Source organism: Neodiprion fabricii, chromosome 1 (assembly GCF_021155785.1).
Source record: "Neodiprion fabricii isolate iyNeoFabr1 chromosome 1, iyNeoFabr1.1, whole genome shotgun sequence".
NCBI lineage: Eukaryota > Metazoa > Arthropoda > Insecta > Hymenoptera > Diprionidae > Neodiprion > Neodiprion fabricii.
In genome coordinates this window covers 7,528,935-7,549,029 of record NC_060239.1, presented here as the reverse complement: position 1 = coordinate 7,549,029, position 20,095 = coordinate 7,528,935, and the positions used below count along the sequence as shown (strand labels likewise).

The 20,095-nt window shown below is 36.2% G+C and overlaps 1 protein-coding gene across 2 annotated transcripts; it reads left to right on the top strand.

Moving 5' to 3' along the window:
- Window positions 1-261: 261 nt before the first annotated feature.
- On the top strand, window positions 262-19,985 carry LOC124185761 (WD repeat and FYVE domain-containing protein 3). 2 transcript variants are annotated; one of them, XM_046576861.1, is made up of 46 exons: window positions 262-383; window positions 1,443-1,680; window positions 1,817-2,062; window positions 2,197-2,355; window positions 2,440-2,632; window positions 2,716-2,902; window positions 3,014-3,195; window positions 3,289-3,640; window positions 3,742-3,863; window positions 3,933-4,216; window positions 4,311-4,577; window positions 4,678-4,968; window positions 5,062-5,435; window positions 5,548-5,840; window positions 6,374-6,589; window positions 6,664-6,836; window positions 6,932-7,157; window positions 7,372-7,508; window positions 7,654-7,837; window positions 7,916-8,187; window positions 8,285-8,514; window positions 8,664-8,831; window positions 8,955-9,163; window positions 9,280-9,455; window positions 9,530-9,678; window positions 9,778-9,976; window positions 10,068-11,051; window positions 11,150-11,359; window positions 11,476-11,664; window positions 11,797-12,090; window positions 12,152-12,387; window positions 12,464-12,580; window positions 12,655-12,793; window positions 12,870-13,081; window positions 13,168-13,300; window positions 13,395-13,548; window positions 13,623-13,857; window positions 13,986-14,209; window positions 14,309-14,562; window positions 14,634-14,861; window positions 14,975-15,166; window positions 15,256-15,427; window positions 15,566-15,812; window positions 15,912-16,169; window positions 16,283-16,480; window positions 16,567-19,985. In XM_046576861.1, exons 2-46 carry the CDS (start codon window positions 1,456-1,458, stop codon window positions 16,679-16,681), a joined length of 10,305 nt encoding a protein of 3,434 aa, XP_046432817.1. In that variant the 5' UTR covers window positions 262-383; window positions 1,443-1,455; the 3' UTR covers window positions 16,682-19,985. The 2 variants fall into 2 exon arrangements, with proteins under 2 accessions (XP_046432817.1, XP_046432810.1); XM_046576854.1 differs by having other exon boundaries at window positions 1,443-1,689.
- The last annotated feature ends 110 nt before the right edge of the window (window positions 19,986-20,095 follow it).

Below are 20,095 nucleotides of genomic sequence, written 5' to 3'. Positions count from 1 at the left end.
GATTTTGTTTCGACCTAGCCGTTGAATAATTTCAAGCCATGGTAGTATTTATTACTCCAAAAAGTTCCCATCATGTGCGTTCGTCTGAATTCAACTAACTGTAGCTAATTTTATAATAACTAATAACTAATAACTACGGTGTTGATATAAAAAACCCTTTATAAATAAGAATTTTCTTACATATGCGGAGGATCGAGGGTTTCAAGTTTTCGCGACTACGTCAATGCTCACGTGACCAGTATCGACGTATCGCAGTTGGTTGAGAGCCGAGAGAGCTATCAAATGTCAAGATGTCTGCTAGCAGTAAAGTGTTAGGAGTCTGGGATGAAAAAGTGATTTTCTGGAAGAATATGTAGAATTTTTCATCTCCTTACCAGTCAGAGGTAAAATTTAACGTTCACATTATGTCGCTCGAATAATATCGGTTCATAAAAGTGTCTGTCATTTATGAAAATCATGTGCTTGATTCGGTGAATATTACCCACGAAGTTTGTACGCCGATTTGACAGAAGGCAGGCAGACGTAAATATTGAGCCGATACATTACTTTCGCAATGATGATTATTTCCGATAATTATTATGACATAAATTTTCACATTGAAATTAACGCCGGGACTGATTAATTCGAGGATTGGATTTCGGAAATTCGATCGCAAAATGTGAAAGTCAATGATTCCTTTCATTAACAGAATATAATTATAATTTGTTTATTTATAATTCTGTTAATTCACGCTTTTGAATTCCTCGTCTGATATGTATTACTTACCACACATGCACTATTTCGTTTTTCTTTTCGTCGTAATATGATACGCAGAAATGAAACAGAACTCCTCTCAGAATTAACACTGTCAGCTGATATATCAATGTGTTCGTTGATATTTTTAGTTGTACAGTTACTGTACATTCATCCCACTGCATAAAATAACTACTCGTATTAATATTCTTCTTATAACACAGCCGTTTCAATAATTTTCTGTTTTTACCTTTCCTACTTTACGTGCAACTAGACCTATACCTGTGACTTGGTTACTCGACATATTGAAAATCAGCAATACCGAAACCCATGAGTAAAGTGGCATTCACTTTTTTCATTGATAAATACACTTATCGCCACCGGAGGTCAACCACTTGAGACAGCATTGACCGCTTTACTACTTATTTATTGTGTCACCTTTAATCAGTTACAAAATATACCAATAGCCATATTTCTTTGCAATGCTATATCTTACCTTACTTATTGTCTGTTACATAAATAGTGTAAATTAGAAACTAAGAAAACTATGCTAATGAAATGAAAATTAATAGTCTAGTCACTATAATTTCCTATTTATACCTATGTTTGTTCACTGAGAATGCGTCCATATGATAATCATCACCGCTTATCTTGGTACAGTATATATTATTAATGCATCAGAATTTGAGTAGTTTTTTTTCTGCTTGTAGCAAATTCGCAACTATGAACATAATGCGCAAGTTGCGAGGGAGCAACAGTGTTGCTGGTGTCGGATCTGGAAGTGGGGGTAGCATCGATGACGGAGCTAGTGGAGCCAACCCACAGCATACAGCTTTGGGCCTCATGCATCTCAAGAAGCTTTTTTCAGAATACACACATCCACCACACCCTCTTAGTGAGGCAGAACGTGATGACAAACTTTATAACATGCTACCCTTGTTCTGCAAGGTAAAATTAGTACGGAACATTGGTTGATGCAATTGTTTTTTTTAACAGTCAAGAGAAATTCTTTGTATTTCACTGATCTAAAATATTTAGTTCTATCAGACCTGATTTCTCATGTATTTCATTTTTCCAATTCTAGGTCTTTGGTTCTAGTCCTTCTGGAGATATGAACGAAAAATTCTGGGACATACTAGCATTTACTCAACAAGTGTCCAAGTTAATGGTCTCCGAAATACGACGACGAGCTAGTAACCAAAGTACTGAAACAGCCAGCTGTGCTATTGTTAAATTTCTTGAGATCGAAAATAGCGAAGAATCTAGTAATGGATGGATGTTACTATCGGCGCTAAATCTGTTAGCTGCTGGTGATACCTCTCTAATACAGGTGAGACATTCAACAGCTATTCAATTGATTTTACTGTTTAGAGTTGTCAATGATTCCCCCAAATAACTTAACTCAAGTAGTGTATAATCAGTCAACAACAGATGATTATTAGTATTTCATTAAATCTTTTCCAGGTTATGACAACAGCCTCAGTACCATCAACATTAGTTAAATGTCTTTATTTATTTTTTGACTTGCCTCAAATGAGTGAAGTCGAAGCTGATGTAGCTGATACTAATAGCGAATTTACTCCAAGAGAACGCAGGATCTTGCTACAGAAAATATTTGTACAGGTCCGCTTCAAACTTCTGTTGAATAAGTATATTTCTATGCTATTTAAACCTTACTAACTTGTCAATACCATTGAATGGAAGCAGGTATTGGTGAGATTGTGCAGCCACCCATACCCAGCAGAAGAGCTTGCAAGAAAAGATGATCTCACTTTATTATTTTCTGCGATAACAAGCTGGTGTCCACAGTATAATGTAATGTGGCGTAAAAGTGCTGCGGAAGTCTTAATGACATTATCACGGCATGGCCTGACGCAGAATGTTGTTGCTTATATTCACAGTAAGCAGACAGATTGAAGTGGAAATTATTCTTCCTTTAAAATGACAAAACAAATCCTGAGTCTTACTTATTTCTCATTGCAGACAAGGGATGTATAGCACTCTGTATAGATAATATGCAAAGAGTTCCCGAACTCGCACCCTTGGAAGTGGTAGAGATGTTTGTGACTGTATTTTGCTTCCTAAAAGACTCAAGTGAAGTATCGCAAACACTTCTGGATGATTTCCGAGCTTGCCAAGGATATATTTTCTTGTCGGAATTTTTGCTGAAGTAAGGATTTGCGAAATTATCTGTGGAATGTGTTTTGTTTTTAACAAGTTCCAATGGCCACTGTATTTACATCATTTTAATACACTGTCTTTACCTTAAAATTTGCTGCAGGCATGCTCCGTCAAGACTAGAGCAAGATGGTAGAGCAGAGGCTCAAGATGCGATCAGAAATTTAGTATTGATGCTAGCTTCGTTAACAATGTGTGGTCATACGGAATTGAAACCAAGTCAAGCCAGTATGGGTTCGTTATTTCAAATGCTCGGCTTCACTCTCCCTCAACCGAGTAACAGAGGTGCGATATATTTTTGCTTTATTCAAAGTTATTGTTACTAGAATCTAATATGCATATTAAATTGAGAAAAAACAATTGCGGTTTCTTTTTCAGGTGGAAGTGTTCGCAATATACAAGCATTCCAAGTCTTACAATCAGTATTTGTGAAATCGAATTCTCCACTGTTATGCTGCACAATACTGGATGCTATATCAAGCGTTTATCACAGCGACAATGCTAACTACTTCATACTTGAAGGACAAAACACACTTTCTCAATTTGCAGAGAAAATTCACTTGAAGAATCCGGAAATACAGGAAAAATTTTTCCAGTTACTTGAGTTCATAGTGTTTCAGTTGAATTTTGTGCCTTGCAAAGAACTCATATCACTTTCGATATTACTTAAATCCAACAATTCTGTCAGCTGCAGTATCATGTGTATGGAAACACTCCTGAATATACTGAGGTAACTAATAAAATTTGCCGCATAAATGTTAACAACTTGATGTATTGATCGTTTGTCATTGAATTCTGATTACTCACTTCAATCGAAATTCAATTCATCAGGCACAACACAATATTTAAAGAAGTATACAGAGAAGTTGGAATGTTAGAAGTCTTTGTGACTTGTCTTCATCGATATGCAACATTACTTAAGGATAAACAAGTTGCTCAAGATCAAGGATTGGGTATGTACTTCATTGTGTTTTATTAGTTTTTAATTTTCTTGTTACTCAAAAGTCATCTTAATATTTCAGAGTACATAATGTGTCCAGATCAAGAGCGTCTGGGTGCTTTGATCATGGAAGCATTGACTACACTGTTAGCAGGCAATGTTCAAAATGCTAACGTATTTAGAGAATGTGGAGGAGCTCGTTGTTCTCATAATCTTGTACCATACACCGATTGTAGGCATCAAGCACTTGGAATTGTTAGGGAATTAGTGATAAGTACTGGCGGAGACGATGACATGGCTACATTACTTGGAGTAATGCATTCCGCACCGCCAACTGCGTTGGTTCTGAAAACTCATATTTTGAAGGTACGTTGTGTGGCAATATAAGACTAAAGCAACATCCAGGAAATAAATAGTTCGTACATTATTAATTTATATAATATTGTTCCATATTTTTCAGTCCTTGCTCGCTTGCCTGAGAGAGTCTCATCGGACAAGAACAGTATTTCGTAAAGTGGGAGGGTTTGTTTATGTGATGTCAGTTTTGGTATCTTTGGAAAGTAGACTGGGCAACAAATTTGTGGAAAATAATGAGCCATGTAACAATATATCTCAAAACATGTGTCGGAATGAATCTCCATTACTGATGTTGTTACATGTTGTGTTTCACACAATCAGCACTGCCATGCGATTTGAACCAGCGAATGCTAAATTTTTCCATCATGAGGTACTTGCTTCAATACATTTTTGATTTCGTGGATTTTCCAAATTTAAGATACAGTAAATCAGATTATAAACCATTTTTCATTTCTCGACACTGCTTACAGATATGTCAATCAAGCTTATGTGACACTCTGCGACTCCTTGGTTGTTTCTCCTCGCAAACAAAGTTGACTAATTCTGACGTTGTTTTGACATCGAATCACCACAATGTGTTGCATTCGTTATTTACTAGCAATGTTTTGGATCCTACATTTCCAAGCGAAATGCCAAACGCCCTTGGCTACGCATGCTTGTTATTGAGGCTTCTTTACGACGTTGCCTTAGATGCGTTCGACAAACCAAATTTGACTGGAGTAGGAGTTCGATCTCCAAGTCACAGACATGTAAACATTGAGGTAAAACAGAAACAAAATTCCTCTTATCTGATACTGGTGTCTTATTCGGAATTTGACTTGCTGCAAACATACTAAGTGAAAATTTTGTTCTAGCACCAAAAGTCTCTCGATTCCCCGGGTAGTGGAAAACGTTCGACTGTAAATTCGTTGAACTTGAATCCTCCAACTCCGGAACCAATTGTCATACACCCTGGGATTGTCGTTGGAATGCTTCATCTTCTTCCGTCGATAACAGACGATACAGAAAAACAAATAGCTTTAGCCTTGCAGTTATATATAGCTGAAATAATCAAGAGCTTAGTACGTTCGGAAAGGAACCAGCAAGTAATGTGTGAAGCGGGAATGGCAGGTGAACTTCTGATCATGGGAAAAGTTGCGCTCCAGGATGAAACACATCCACTACATCAACCTTTGCAATATATAATTGAACGACTTGCTGCCCAGTCTTTAGAACCAACAGACTTGAGGTATACAAGGCGAAATCCAACTTACATGAATATCTATTTTAAATAGAATGGAATTACTCAGTAATTTATTACTCCAAAGTTCAAACAATACTTGATTATTTTTTCATGACAGGGAGTTCTTGCGGCTTGGAGATCCATTATGCTGCATCTCATTAGATGATATTGAGCCCAATAAGCCCAAACCCGGGGGACCGGTTCCCCTAACACGCATAAAAACACTAGTATCCATGACAACGCCGAAAGACTTTAGAGCTCATGGATCTTGCACACTACCACCGTTTGTTGAGTTGGACATGAGTGCAGAAGGCTTTGCCTGTCTATACCTACCTAGCATTGCACCTCAGAGTACCACACCACCTACAGTCGTTACTGCTGATAACAGTGTTCTCGGTGGCATTGGTTCTGGTAAGTAAATTCATCTGCCTCTTAACAAATTTCAATTTTGACGAAAATCGCAATATTCTTGTAGAAATGTAACACCACCACGATTAGGGTTGATGTAAAATGAAACTAATAGCTTGTATTAACGGTTTATTGTTAATGAAAAATGATCAACATTTAGATGAAGAACATTAACTAACTATATTCGTCATTCATGTAGGTTGAAATCATTCAACTACATATCTTTACATGACACCTACAAGCTATTGGGTTTAAAAAAGTGATATTTGCATTGGTATATCTCCTCCAATGATTACATCCTACACACGCTGTCTACATTGAATAATTGCAGTGGTATTGTTAATGTCAAGTGTGTCGTCCCGTGTTTCCATGCTTGGCTTCTCTTTGACTCCCCTCTACAATCTCAGTTATTACTGTCTACTCTGGACATTGACCAGCCACATGAGCATTAGTTCAGTGGTTATTTCAATTTGTGATTAGTGTTATTTCTCTCAATTACTAACACAGTAAATATCTTTTGGATCTTTTTCTTTCAGGTGATCGATTATTTCCGCCACAAACTGGACTGACATTCAGTACTTGGATATGTGTAGACAAGTTTAGTGATCCACGAACTGATCCACATTGTGTGAGATTATTAACTCTAGTGCGCAGCCCACAAGCATCAAGAGATTTAATTTGTCTCACAGCAGTTCTTAGTGCAAGAGATAAAGCCATTATTGTATCAACACATGAAACTCCATTACCACAAAGTGAGTATTATATTCATAATTTTAATTAGAGGACTAACAAAATTTTCAAAATGATGCACATCCAAAATCTTCAGATGTAGGTGAATGGGAACCAGAAGTCACGGGTGAATACGGAGCACGGGTGTGGTGTCCAGATTTACTTCACGAAGGACAATGGCATCACATAGCCATTGTACTAAATCGAGCAGTTTTAAAGAATTCTAGTTTCTCTCTCTACCTCGATGGCCAGCACATTTTTAGCCAAAAGGTAGCCTATAAATAACCTGAAATATCGGTAATATTGATGTTGAAGCTTTGTCGTAAATTATTGTATCATTAAACTAATTCCTTATCTACCTGTAGCTGCACTATATATCTCAAACTCCTGGGTGTGGCGCAGCAAATTTGACTGTCGCATCCCCGGTATATGGGTACATTGGTACACCACCATGTTGGCGGAGGTATTCTAGACTGACTTGGAAGCAGGGACCGTGTCACCTGGTGGAAGAAGTGTTCAATGCTCAAAATATAGCCACACTATTCAAATTGGGACCGCACTATATGGGCAGTCTACAAGCGCCACAGTTGGGTAAGTAAAATTTCCCGAATATGCGTTATGTAAAGAAAACTGCAGTCCCAAATGTCTGGATCAAAATACACATAAGTATTTCATAGCAGCAATTCAGTTCTGAAGGAATGAATGTCATTTACATAAATTTGCATTTCTTCATTGTAAATGGTGATGATACGCGCCTTTTTTCTTTTACATTGACATTCTGTATAACTTGATCTATACTACACAGGTCCTGAGCCGTTGCCAGCACTTGTAGTCGAAGAAAAAGTTGTATTTGGATTAAATGCAAAAGCTATGTCACAACTGACGCTTGCTAAAATTCGAAAAGTCTATAGTCGAGCTGATAACAAATCCATAGCTAAACAGGTACGCTTATTAAAAATTAATTGTATATTGGTAGAACAAGATTAGCTTCTAGAGCGCACATTAAATATAACAATTATGGCTATGTTTTCATCATAGTTTTTTTCCTCTGATCTGTGTCTTAATTTTAAATTTATTTCTCAAAAAGTTGGGCATGTCATCCCATGAGAATGCCACACCTATCAGAGTGCTTCACAACTCAGCAGGACACCTCAGTGGTCCAGCAAGGGCTCTTGGCGGTGTCGTCGTAGGGTATCTTGGAGTAAGAGTCTTCAGTCCTCGACCTGTTGCCACAATGATTGATAATGTGGGCGGCTGCTCTGTTTTGCTTGGTAAGTTGTGTTGTACGTTACTTAGGCAGTTTACTGGAGTCATAGTACACGTGACAGATTTTGATAATTGTTTCATAGGTCTTATCGCAATGGCGCAAGATGTAGAATCTCTTTATGCTGCTGTTAAGGCCTTAGTTTGCGTTGTCCGATCGAATCAAGCTGCTCAGCAAGAAATGGACCGCAGAAGAGGATACCAAACCTTAGCTATGCTCTTGAGAAGGAAGTGCCCATTACTAAACAGCCATATTTTACATCTTACGTTCAGTTTAGTAGGTACAGTTGATAGCGGTAGAGAAACCAGTGCCATTCCCAATTTGACGGCATTCCAAGATCTTCTGTGTGACTTGGAGGTATTTCATAATCATCTAACAATTGTAATAAGTGTAATCCAATTTTGAAGTTCTTGATAGGAAAGAGAAAGATACATGACCGTTTTTATTTCCATAGGTATGGCATGAAGCACCTGGAGAACTTCTACGCTCCCTTCTTGAACACCTGTACGAATTAATTGCTGAATCAAGCGAAAAGAGAACCAACCTCCGAATAATGAGAGATCTACAATTAGTTCATAAATTACTACATATTCTCAGTGATGTCAAACAAAATACTACTAGACAGGTCCTTTTAGCGCTGTTGAGTATCTTGCTGGGCCAACCAAGACAGGCTGATCTCCTGTGGTAGGTTATATTCTTCATTAACAGGCATTGACGTTTTCTGATTGATTTTTTTCTTCTTTGAGGTATTCAAGAATTTTGTACGTTTAGAATTTTCTCATATTTGCACAATGATGGATATATGACCCTTGAGAGCAATATAAATATTTCAGGTTCGGCCAATTTATCGTTGCTACTTTGCCAGTTGGATCGGAAAAACATCTAGTTTTGCGAGAAGGTGAAAACGGCAAGGAGGGTGAAGGGGAGAATATTTTGTTGAGGAATCGATGCCTCCAGCTACTACACTCGTTATTATTCTCTGGAATGAAAGTGACCAATAAGTAAGTAAAAGTATAACACCCCGTGGACAATAGTTTGATTTGTGGTAGTTCCTCAGAGTGACGTTAGGTATCCATTTGCTCCTAATATTATATCCACCTAATAATTTTGACATCTATTTACAGCATGTGCGAAGATGTTGTAAGAGTGTTAGGATTAGATTGGATACTGTTGTTTCTCCAACCTGGACTTCACAGCACTACAGTTGTATGGGGACTACGGATCCTTGTAGCTGTGACCTCTGTACAGTCGATATTACAAAAGTTTAAAGAGGGAACAACCAATGGTGGTTGGTTAAGGCACACTGACCCCAACAGAATGGCCTTAGCGCTTGGTAAATATAATTGGGTTAAATGTGTAGGATGTTATTTTGCAGAAAAATTTATGTAGCAAGATACAGCACATAGTTCACTCTCGTTATGTGACTGAGTTTCCTTAAAATAATTACAGGGTGTCATCAACAGATGACTAGTGGTGAAATAAAATCCGTAGGTCTTCATGTGCCAGGATTTCAGCATCTTGGCTGGCTACTTCCCCAACATGTGGATCTTGTTCCTGAGCTGTATTTTTTGTTTATTGCTCTGATGTTGGGACAGCCAGTGAAACTTTTACCTGCCGATTCGAAGGTAATTATAAGCATGATTAATTTTTTAATTGAAACACACGTACCACAAGCTGCATTATCACATTCTTATTTCAGTTGGATCTCGACAATGTCTGGAATTTTATGTTCGGTGTACCAGCTAATCAATCCCTTTCCTCATTATCTGGAAAAATCAATTTATGTCCTGAAGCTGTTGTCACATTATTGGCTATGGTTCGCACTATGCTCAATAGTCATATCAATGGGTATGTACACTGTTCAAATCGATAGTATCGATAGTCCTATATTGCTGTATCAATAAATGCACGGATGATGCATTTTGAAAATCGTTCAATCCTTTGCAGGTCAGAAACGTTACCAGAGTGGCTCAACGACTATCCAGTGACAATCATACAATTTCTGTTTTTTCTCTATCACAACTTTAACGATTTTATGCAAGTTTATATGACTGCTGAAGTCCTGGGTGCGCTAGCAGGGACATTATTTCCAAAACCGCCCAGCTGCAGTCAAGACAGTAGTGGAGCCAGCACACCTGCTGATGAGGTAATTAGATAAATTGGTATAGCATTAGTCTATGAGATACTCGAGCCAGAAGCATTATTATTTATTTTTTTTTTTTTTTTTTTCTTCACAGGAACCGGTTTTAGTAAGATCTCCATCAAAAGATATTGGTCTGACGAACCATATAGCCAAGAAATTCGTCATGGACTTTCTTCGTGTCATAATTGTTGACTCTTTATCACTGCCGGTAACTGCAAAGGCTCCGCCCTCAATCGATCTCGTATTGGAAGCATGGCCTGAGCATGCTTCAACCAGTCAACAAACTCGCTATCAAACTGAAGTGTTGTCGATTTTAATGGAGCATTTATTGGCAGCAGATGTTTTGATCGGTGAACAGGCTGCATTGCCTGTAGTACCTGGTGGATCAGCTAATAACATAACTAGTAACGTTTGCTATGTTGCTGCCAGAATAGTGGATAAATTGTGGCAAGGAGCATTGACTAAAGACCCTCACGAAGTATTCGATTTCATTGTAAAATTAATTGGACAAGCAAAGCGTAGACCAGGTGTGGTCAGTATGGAGGGACTTCACCACTGTCTCAATAGAACCATCCTATTCCTTCTGTCTCGAGCTACTGATTCTATAGCTGATCAAATGGCTGTGCTCGAAGCATTGCATAAACTGACTAACAACAGATTATTAGTGTTTGGCGCAGGCAATCATGAGCTCGAATTCATTGGCTGTTTGACTTATTGCCTTCTTCAGCTGACAGCAGACATGAAAATTATGTTGGATACGAATATGAAAACTACATGGCATGTTAATCCCCAAGTTGAGGCTAGCGATGACAGATTAACATCTCATCAAGGACATAACTTGATGGCTGTAGCTGCGTTGAGAGTATGGGAGGAATTATATGTATGTAAAAAACCAGCTATTGAGGAAGTATTCAAAGTGACTCTAATTCCACCAACTGGTAATGAACGAGCTCCTGATCTAGCCATAGTAAGAGATCAAGTATCCGAAGCTGCCACTAAGTTATGGCTCAATTATGTTGATTTAGAACGTAAAGCATCTTACCGAGTGCCTTGGGAATTGCATAATCAAATACAATCTGTAAGTGTGTTGATTATATACAACTTTTAGACAAAGCTTCTACCTGAAAAATCTTAAGATAAATAAAATTCATTGTAATGTTTACTGATTTTTAATAGAAAATACAGAAGGTTACCGGTGGTTTAACAAGATTAGCCAGTCGAACTAAAGTTAGAAAAGAAGAATCCGTTCATGTTCGAGTTAGACTCCATCAAAACAAAGTCGCTCAATGGACTGAACAGCATGTCGCCTTGGTCAGAGAATTAGCTGCTTCCAGACGTCTTCAGCATCAGCATACCAATCAACATACACAGCGATATGTTTACCAGGTATCATCTTTACTCATAATTCAATAGCTGTTTGCTTTTATTTCATCCATAAAGTATTCAATAAAATTAGTCTGTAAAACTATAAGCAATATACACACTTGTTATTCTCATTTCAGGAATGGCTACAGACAGAAACAGAACTTACTAGAGAACGCGGCCTTTGGGGACCGCCGACTCCCACACAACTTGACAAGTGGATGCTTGATATGACTGAGGGACCGTGTAGAATGCGTAAAAAGATGATGAAAAATGATCTCTTCTACATTCACTACCCTTACAGGCCCGAATTGGAACATCCAGATAATGTGAGTTGGAATTGTCTTTTGATCGAATAGGTTTCAATTTATTTTCTTTTGCAAGCTGTTCAATTAAACTTTCAATGGATGTGGTATTTTATTTAGAGGAATAACTACTGGCTTGTCTTTCGTTTTCTATAGAAACAACTTAAATACAAAGTTGCAACTAGTACAGACAGTAAAGAGTATTATTTGAAACAATTGGGAAATTCTGCTGGAATGTTTGAACGAGAACGTGATCCTGTAATAGACGATAGTCCGTTAAATGTAAATGATACCTCAGCCGATAGTGAACCACCAATGGTACCTTGTACTCTTGAACGTCACGCCAGTGAGCCTGACGAAACAATTGAAGACATTGAGCAAGAAGAAGAAAACAATCAAACGGTCCCTGATAATCAGACGTTACTCAGATTACTTGAAGAACATGAAAAGGTAGAGTGTACATACATAAGTGAAATCGGGAAAATGATATTGACTGTTAATTCACTTCTAGATAAGTCATATGTTCAGATGCGCTAGAATACAAGGTTTAGACACAACTGAGGGACTGCTCTTATTTGGGAAAGAGCATTTTTACGTAATCGATGGATTTACTTTATTGAAATCTCGGGAGATTCGAGATATCGAAAGTCTGCCAGAGGCATATGAACCTATATTACCTTCACCTGGTTCGCCTCGAAGATCTAGAGCAATGAGACAATGTTCAAAATTCAACTATGAAGACATAAGGTGCAGTTATCCGCTAGAGTTACCTAATTTAGATGAATAGTGAACTGCTACTTTATTTATCCGTTTTATTTTCCAGGGAGGTACACAAAAGAAGATATCTGTTACAGCCAATGGCATTGGAAGTATTTAGCGGTGACGGTAGAAATTATTTGTTAGCATTTCCAAGAAAAGTTAGGAACAAGGTTTACACGCGGTAAGAGTCGCAGCGAGATTACTTCCAGCATGTTAAATAAAATCATAAAAGTAATGAATTGCATCTTTCTTCAGATTTATGACTTTTGCAACGGCCATAGCTGATAGTGCTCAACAATCTGTAGCAGGACAAAAACGAACAGCAAATGTTGAGCAAGCGACGGGTCTTCTTTCGAATTTAATTGGTGAAACATCGGTCACTCAACGATGGGTGGTGTGTAAAATTAAAAATATGATATGAATAAGAACGATGTTTCAATATAACCATAACATTTTTATTTTCGATTCAGAGAGGAGAAATATCCAACTTCCAATACCTCATGCATCTAAATACCTTAGCTGGACGTAGCTATAATGATCTCATGCAGTATCCAATATTTCCATGGATTTTGGCTGACTATGATAGTGAAGAACTGGACTTAAGTGATCCGGCAACTTTCAGGGACTTTAGTAAACCTATGGGGGCTCAAAGTCCAGAACGACTTTTACAGTTTAAAAAACGGTACAATTTTTATATAAATAGTGTGCCATACAAAATGTTTTATCTTAATATATAAAGTTGATTAAAAATCTTAATATCAATTCCAGATACAAAGAATGGGATGATCCACACGGAGAAACTCCACCTTATCATTATGGCACTCACTATTCTTCAGCGATGATTGTGTGTTCGTATCTTGTCAGAATGGAGCCGTTTACCCAACATTTTCTAAGGCTACAAGTTAGTATTTCTTGAATTTTTTATTGCATCGTTTAACCAGAATGAACTGTTTACATTCTACAGGTAGCGTTAACATGAATTCTAATTTGTTTAGGGTGGCCATTTCGATCTAGCTGACAGGATGTTTAATAGTATTAAAGAGGCTTGGCTTTCTGCATCTAAACATAACATGGCTGATGTTAAGGAGCTTATACCAGAATTCTTTTATCTGCCAGAATTTCTCATCAATTCAAATAATTTCGATTTAGGTATATACTTTTCTCCATTCAGTTCAAAATATTTTAATCAATCATCACTACTGATTTTATGATGTATGTGACAGGTTCTAAGCAAAGTGGGGTACAGCTGGGTGATATTGTTCTTCCTCCTTGGGCTAAGCAAGATCCTCGCGAGTTTATCAGAGTGCATAGACTTGCTTTAGAATGCGATTATATATCGCAACACTTGCATCAGTGGATAGACTTGATATTTGGTTACAAACAGAATGGCCAATATGCAGTCGATGCAGTCAACGTATTCCATCATTTATTTTATGAAGGAAATGTTGATATCTACAAGTCAGTATATTTGTGTTGAAAACAGAGCATCTCTCATTCATTAGTTCTTATCAAGTCATATTCTAGAATAGAATATTTGTACTATCGTTTCAAATTGTTTGTATAAAAAAAATGTTTGACTTTCCCAGCATCGATGACCCATTGAAAAAGAATGCAACAATTGGATTTATCAATAATTTTGGTCAGATTCCAAAGCAGTTATTCAAAAAACCACATCCAGCAAAAAAGATGACGCAAAGAACTAGTGTGATCGATCCCGGACCTATTACGCCAGGCCTAAGTATCACCACTTCCGATAGACTGTTCTTCCATAATCTTGACAATCTAAAACCATCCCTTCAACCAATCAAAGGTATATGATATTACAATATTCGGTACAAGACTTTTGGCCATTGGGTTTTGTTAATTGTAGTAATTTATAAATGTTTGTAAAAATTTGAATTCCTTGTAGAGTTGAAAGGGCCCGTTGGTCACATACTACACCTAGATAAAGCTGTACTTGCTGTTGAGCAGAACAAAACTCTAATACCACCGTCGTATAATAAATACGTTGCCTGGGGTTTTGCCGATCATTCTTTAAGAATAGGAAATTATGACAGTGATAAAGCGATATTTGTATGTGAGGCAATGATGCAGAGTAGCGGTGAAATTGTATCGTGCGTTTGTCCATCTTCTAAACAGATTGTCACTGCAGGCACCAGTTCGGTATGTAATTTATCTTTGTAAATACAAAAGTCTCATCATTGCTTATAATTAGTAATTTTGTACTTTTCAAGGTCGTTACTGTTTGGGAATACGCCAAACGTCAGCTTTCTATCAAACAGTGCTTATATGGGCACACTGATGCTGTAACTTGTTTAGCTTCAAGTCCCGCATACAATGTCATCGTTTCTGGCTCTCGAGATGGTACCGCAATAATTTGGGATTTGTCTCGCTGCCTCTTTGTTCGACAACTCAGAGGTCATGCAGGTCCAGTTGCTGCAGTAGCAATTAATGACTTGACGGTAAAGCTTTTCCGTTCATCTCGAATTATTTTAAGAATTGTCACAAATTTTAGGAGAAAAATAGGGTCTGATCCATATTCTGATATCTTAATTCTATTCCATTCTATTTTTAGGGTGATATTGCGACTTGCGCTGCTACCTGGCTTCATGTGTGGAGTATAAATGGTGAAGAGCTGGCCAGTGTAAATACTTGTGTCGGTCGAGCTGACCGGATGCAACAAATACTGTGCGTCGCGTTTAGTCAGACACACGAATGGGACTCGCAAAATGTTATAATGACTGGATCGACGGACGGTGTTGCCAGAGTAAGTTGCGGCATACCTTTGATGTGGCTGAGAGTTTTACATATGTAATATGCTTCCACTGGGTAACTATGATAATTCCGTGGTTTTAGATGTGGTCAATGGACTTTGTTCAAGTACCTGCTGAGGATGAGAAAGCTGAAGAAATTGAAGTGAAAAAAGAGGTGGAAGAAGATTTTTGCAATGTTAAAAGTGACAATGAAAATACTAAGAAAAGAGTTCACGATCTTGTCAAGCAAATAAGTATGTCTACCGAACGTACAGGTACAAAAGCAATAACTATCGGTATTTATTGCAATTTATTTCATACCAATACAAAAACAATCAAAATGTGCTGAAATCGTCACCGTCCATTAAAAATACTTACTATTCGTGGTTCAAATAATTTTATTACTTATCTAGGTATGTTGGTCAAGAGTGGGTCTGAAAGCAGTCTTTCCGAGACTGAAAATTCTAAAGAAGCATCTCGTGTTCACGAGGAAAAGGAAGAATGTTCCGACAATGAATCGAACAATGGTTCAAACAATACACCTGCTCAGCAAAGTAATCATGCCGCTACTGTGGTACTGAGAAGAAAGAGCCGGTGCAATCCAATGTTCAGAAAAAGTGAAGGAGGTGGGCGAGCTGATAGTGAAGGATCCCAAATAAGGTAGTTTCATTTTCAGTTAACTTGTGTTAGAAATAGAATCAAACCAAATATTCTGGTAATATATACTTTACCCTCTAATCAAAATTAACAATTTCACAGTGAATCAGTTGTCGGCACCGGAGATAATACAGAAGGTGCTTTGAGAGCTAGTAAAAGCGATACCAGCCTTACAGATAGTTTTGTCATGGTGACAGAAGCGGACACCAAGCCAAAGAAAATTAACCCTCAAAACATTCTTAGAAACGGTTTTAAGTGGCAGAGACAACTAGTATTTAGAAGTAAACTGACCATGCACACTGCCTACGATCGAAAAGATAATGCCGAACCTGCATCTATTACAGCACTTGCGGTTTCAAGGCACGTTTCAATGTCAAGTTTGATTTTTTTCTTACGATTTTCTAGCTTTATTCATATATTTTTCTCATCTGTTTTGGGTACTGGAATAAAATAAGTAATGATTTTTTAAACAGAGACCATAGAGCAGTATACGTTGGCGACACTAGAGGACGCGTGTTTTCTTGGAGTGTATGTGAACAACCCGGGAGAACCGTTGCAGATCATTGGCTCAAAGATGAAGGAGCTGATTCTTGCGCTGGCTGTGGAGTGAGATTCAATCTATATGAACGGCGACATCATTGTCGCAATTGCGGACAAGTTTTCTGTTCTAAGTAAGTAGAAAAATGTCTATACACTACGTATCCGGCAGCTTCCCTAAATATTTTTTATAATCGAAATAAAAATTTCTTCTGTTAAGATGCAGTAGATTTGAATCTAAGATTTCGAGATTGGGCATTTTGAAACCCGTCAGAGTTTGTCAAGGGTGCTATGCTGCGCTACGATCGCAACATTCTACAGAATCCAACACTTAATGTAGTTCAACCAGGTTTTCTATTACGTATACCATTCACTCCTGAAAAATGGGAGTCAGACAATTTGTATATAGTCATGATTGTCTTTGGCATTCATTGAAAATTAGAATTGATTGATACTAGACTCGTGTAAGTGTACCCATAATCCTGCACAACGAATTTATTGCAATCTTACTCCAGAACTTGCGTTCAACTAGTGCAGTCATTTTCTTACTTTTTAAACTTTGAAGTCTTATGTAGCAGAAATACCAATACTTGCTAAGTAATAGAGGTTTTGTGACAGACAAGAACTTCAAATGTAAAGCATGGCTCGTTGAAAATTCTTTCGATTCCCCGCCAACTGGGCGAGGTAGGAACTATATTATTACATATACAATATAATGATGGCATGATGGGTGAATATATAATTTGATTGGGAAATTCGATTTATTGATGACTTTAGCCGTTGACAAAAAAAAAAAACGAAGAGCTGATCTTATGCACGATAGCAATGAAATTCGTTTTGCAGTATCTACACTATTATAATCTAAAATTTAGATCATAGAAATAGAATAGTGAATTATATAGCTTTCAATAATATAGCAATTGGTATTGAATTAAGAAGATGAGACATTCTCTTATCTGTTTATATACATGTGTATAATTTTTTTTTTTTATAATTACTTTCTTGATATTATAAAATGGGATATTAATCATTTTTAAAACACGTAACATTTGTGTGATATTGTTTTATAAGAAGATTTTCATTTTATAGAACCTTACGTTCAAATTACAGTCAATTTTTTTTCTATTTAAGGAGCTGATGCATGTCAGTGTTTTTTCAACATTTTCACTCTTTTACGCTTCAGAGTAAAAATAGGATATTTTAGTACGAACACACAGTAAACAAATTTGAGAAAACATTTACAGCCATCAGCTCTTGATACGTTTTATAATAAAAACGCCAGTCATACAAATATGTAATAGACAATACCGTATCTGCATAAGAATATGAGGAGTGGAATACCAATAAAAAAAAAAAGAAAAAAAAACAAAGGAAAAAGAGAAAGAAAAAACACTAATGTTATAGTAATAATATTACTGTTAAAAGCAATGATCTATTATAGCTAATATAAATGTAGAGATTTGTGTATGACTTAGGGTAAAGACATTCGTAGCATGTATTATACATAGGTATGTTCCGTGAAATTGTAAATTGTTACAGAGCACGATTTTGCTTTGTTATCAGACAAAAATGGTCTTTTTTAATTTATAGGAAGAGATAATGGTTAATTTATTCATGTAGTGAAAAATGAATTTGAAACAAATGCATGTATTCGGTGAATCAATAGATTATATAAATTCTATACTTTATCGTATATTTGAGAAAAAAGAATACTATTACTAGTGCAGAAATATAGATCTAATGCATTAGTCACATACGGCCAATAATTTTGCTGATCTCGGTGGAGAATAAGACTACAATTTGACAATTTTAAAAAGTGAAGTTATTGGTCATTATTAGATAGACATAAGGTGGTTCACATGATATCTTTGGTGACTACAAAAACAAGAAATTTTAGTTAGTTGAATTAAATTTAAACACAAGTGAAAAACTGAAAAATAAGACATGACCGAAAGAAGGTTTTCTTGTTTTCAGATTATTGGGCATTTTGCGCTCGCAAATTTCAAACCAAATTGATATTTGCACAATCTGTGAATCTTCTGTAGATATAGAATGGTTTCTAAAAATAAGCTTTAATTAATGCATTATACAAAACACATAAACCCTGACATTCAGTGCACAACTATGTTCAATACCGAGGGATATGAAAAATATACCTACTCTTGCCATAACGGTGTTTTAACGAAAAACACAATACTGCTTGAACTATATCTACCTTGATAGAATCATGACAGCTGATAATTAAAGCAGCTCTACGATTTGGCTTTGTCTGTTTCCAGATGAACACTAAAATCGTAATCACGTACATCCCTCGGTTAAAACAGTGATTCATGAAGAGCATATTTCATTTCATTCACGGTTATTCCTACCATCAATTTATTAGGATGAATTTTACGTTTTACCATTTCAGACTAATTAATTTTTTATTCAACTTTATTTCACCCGTTGGAAGTCAAGTCGAAGTTCTGTTCTGAATTCTGATGAGGAATTTTAATCATGTATCACTAAGACCCAAATTATTTTCCGTTTCTATTGACATAATGTATAAACGTTTTCATTCGAGCAAGGTTATTTAATTATTTTTGAAAAGTAGTTATTGGTAAAAATCATTTTAAACCATAGCTCGGTTCCAGTATTGTATGTTTGTATAGAATTAATGGTCTGGATAAGAGTATTGATATGGAAGAAACCATCAGGTTGAACTTGTTTGATGAATAGAGTGTATTATTTGAAAAAAGCAAACAAACCTTATTAATAGCTAAATATATGGTGAACGTGTTTATGTATAGACATCTTATTGAATGGTTTGACCCAACGTGGGATTAATATTGTAAAAAAAATTATAGTCAGATCAATATTGTCTATTATTACTGCTAGAAACGAAGATAAGTAGTTGAAGAAAACGATTGAATATTGGCAATACAAAATATAATAATGACTAATGTGCTAATAACTAATCGCCAACCGCGCAAACATCAACATATTACGATCTGCATAAATATGTTACTTTTTCCCAAGTCTTTCAATGACTTATATCGAGTTATTTGTTATTCTATATAATCAACTTATGAAAATCAGATTTAAGATGAAACATTGTTATAGGGTGGTATTCTAATTTAATTTTCAATTTTCATACCTTTTTATTCTTCCTCTTTAACACTGCCCCATCCCGACAATGAATGGTTGAAAAATTTTCAAAAAAATGGGATTATCTAATTGTACATTGGAATTTTTTTTCGATCTTGCTACGATTGGTAAATTATTAATTTTAAGGCGCAATCATGATTTCTAGTCACAATATACATATACCTTACATTATTTCTATCCTTTTCCCAATTATTTCTCTTTCCCAATTATGATTTACCATAATGAATAGAGTTTGATTTCGGACATATTGTGAATGTCATTGATAACTGTCTGTTCATTATCAATCATTATTACTATTATTATTGTTGTTGTTGTTATTATTATTATTATTTTAATATATTAATTTGTATATAAAGACTACTGTAAGGAAAACAATCTGTCGTAAACAGTGCAGAAAAAAATCAATTGTATACTCAGCGTAATATAATCATTTGCATATTGAAGTTATAACAAGAAATGAACAATCATAATAAATCAAGCAAATAATCTGAAGCACACCCCGTCGAACAATATTTCGATTAAATTCATAAATAAATCTTGTACACATTCTTCAATAATTTAATCCGTGGCCGATATTGAAAACAAGTGATTTAGAACAAAAA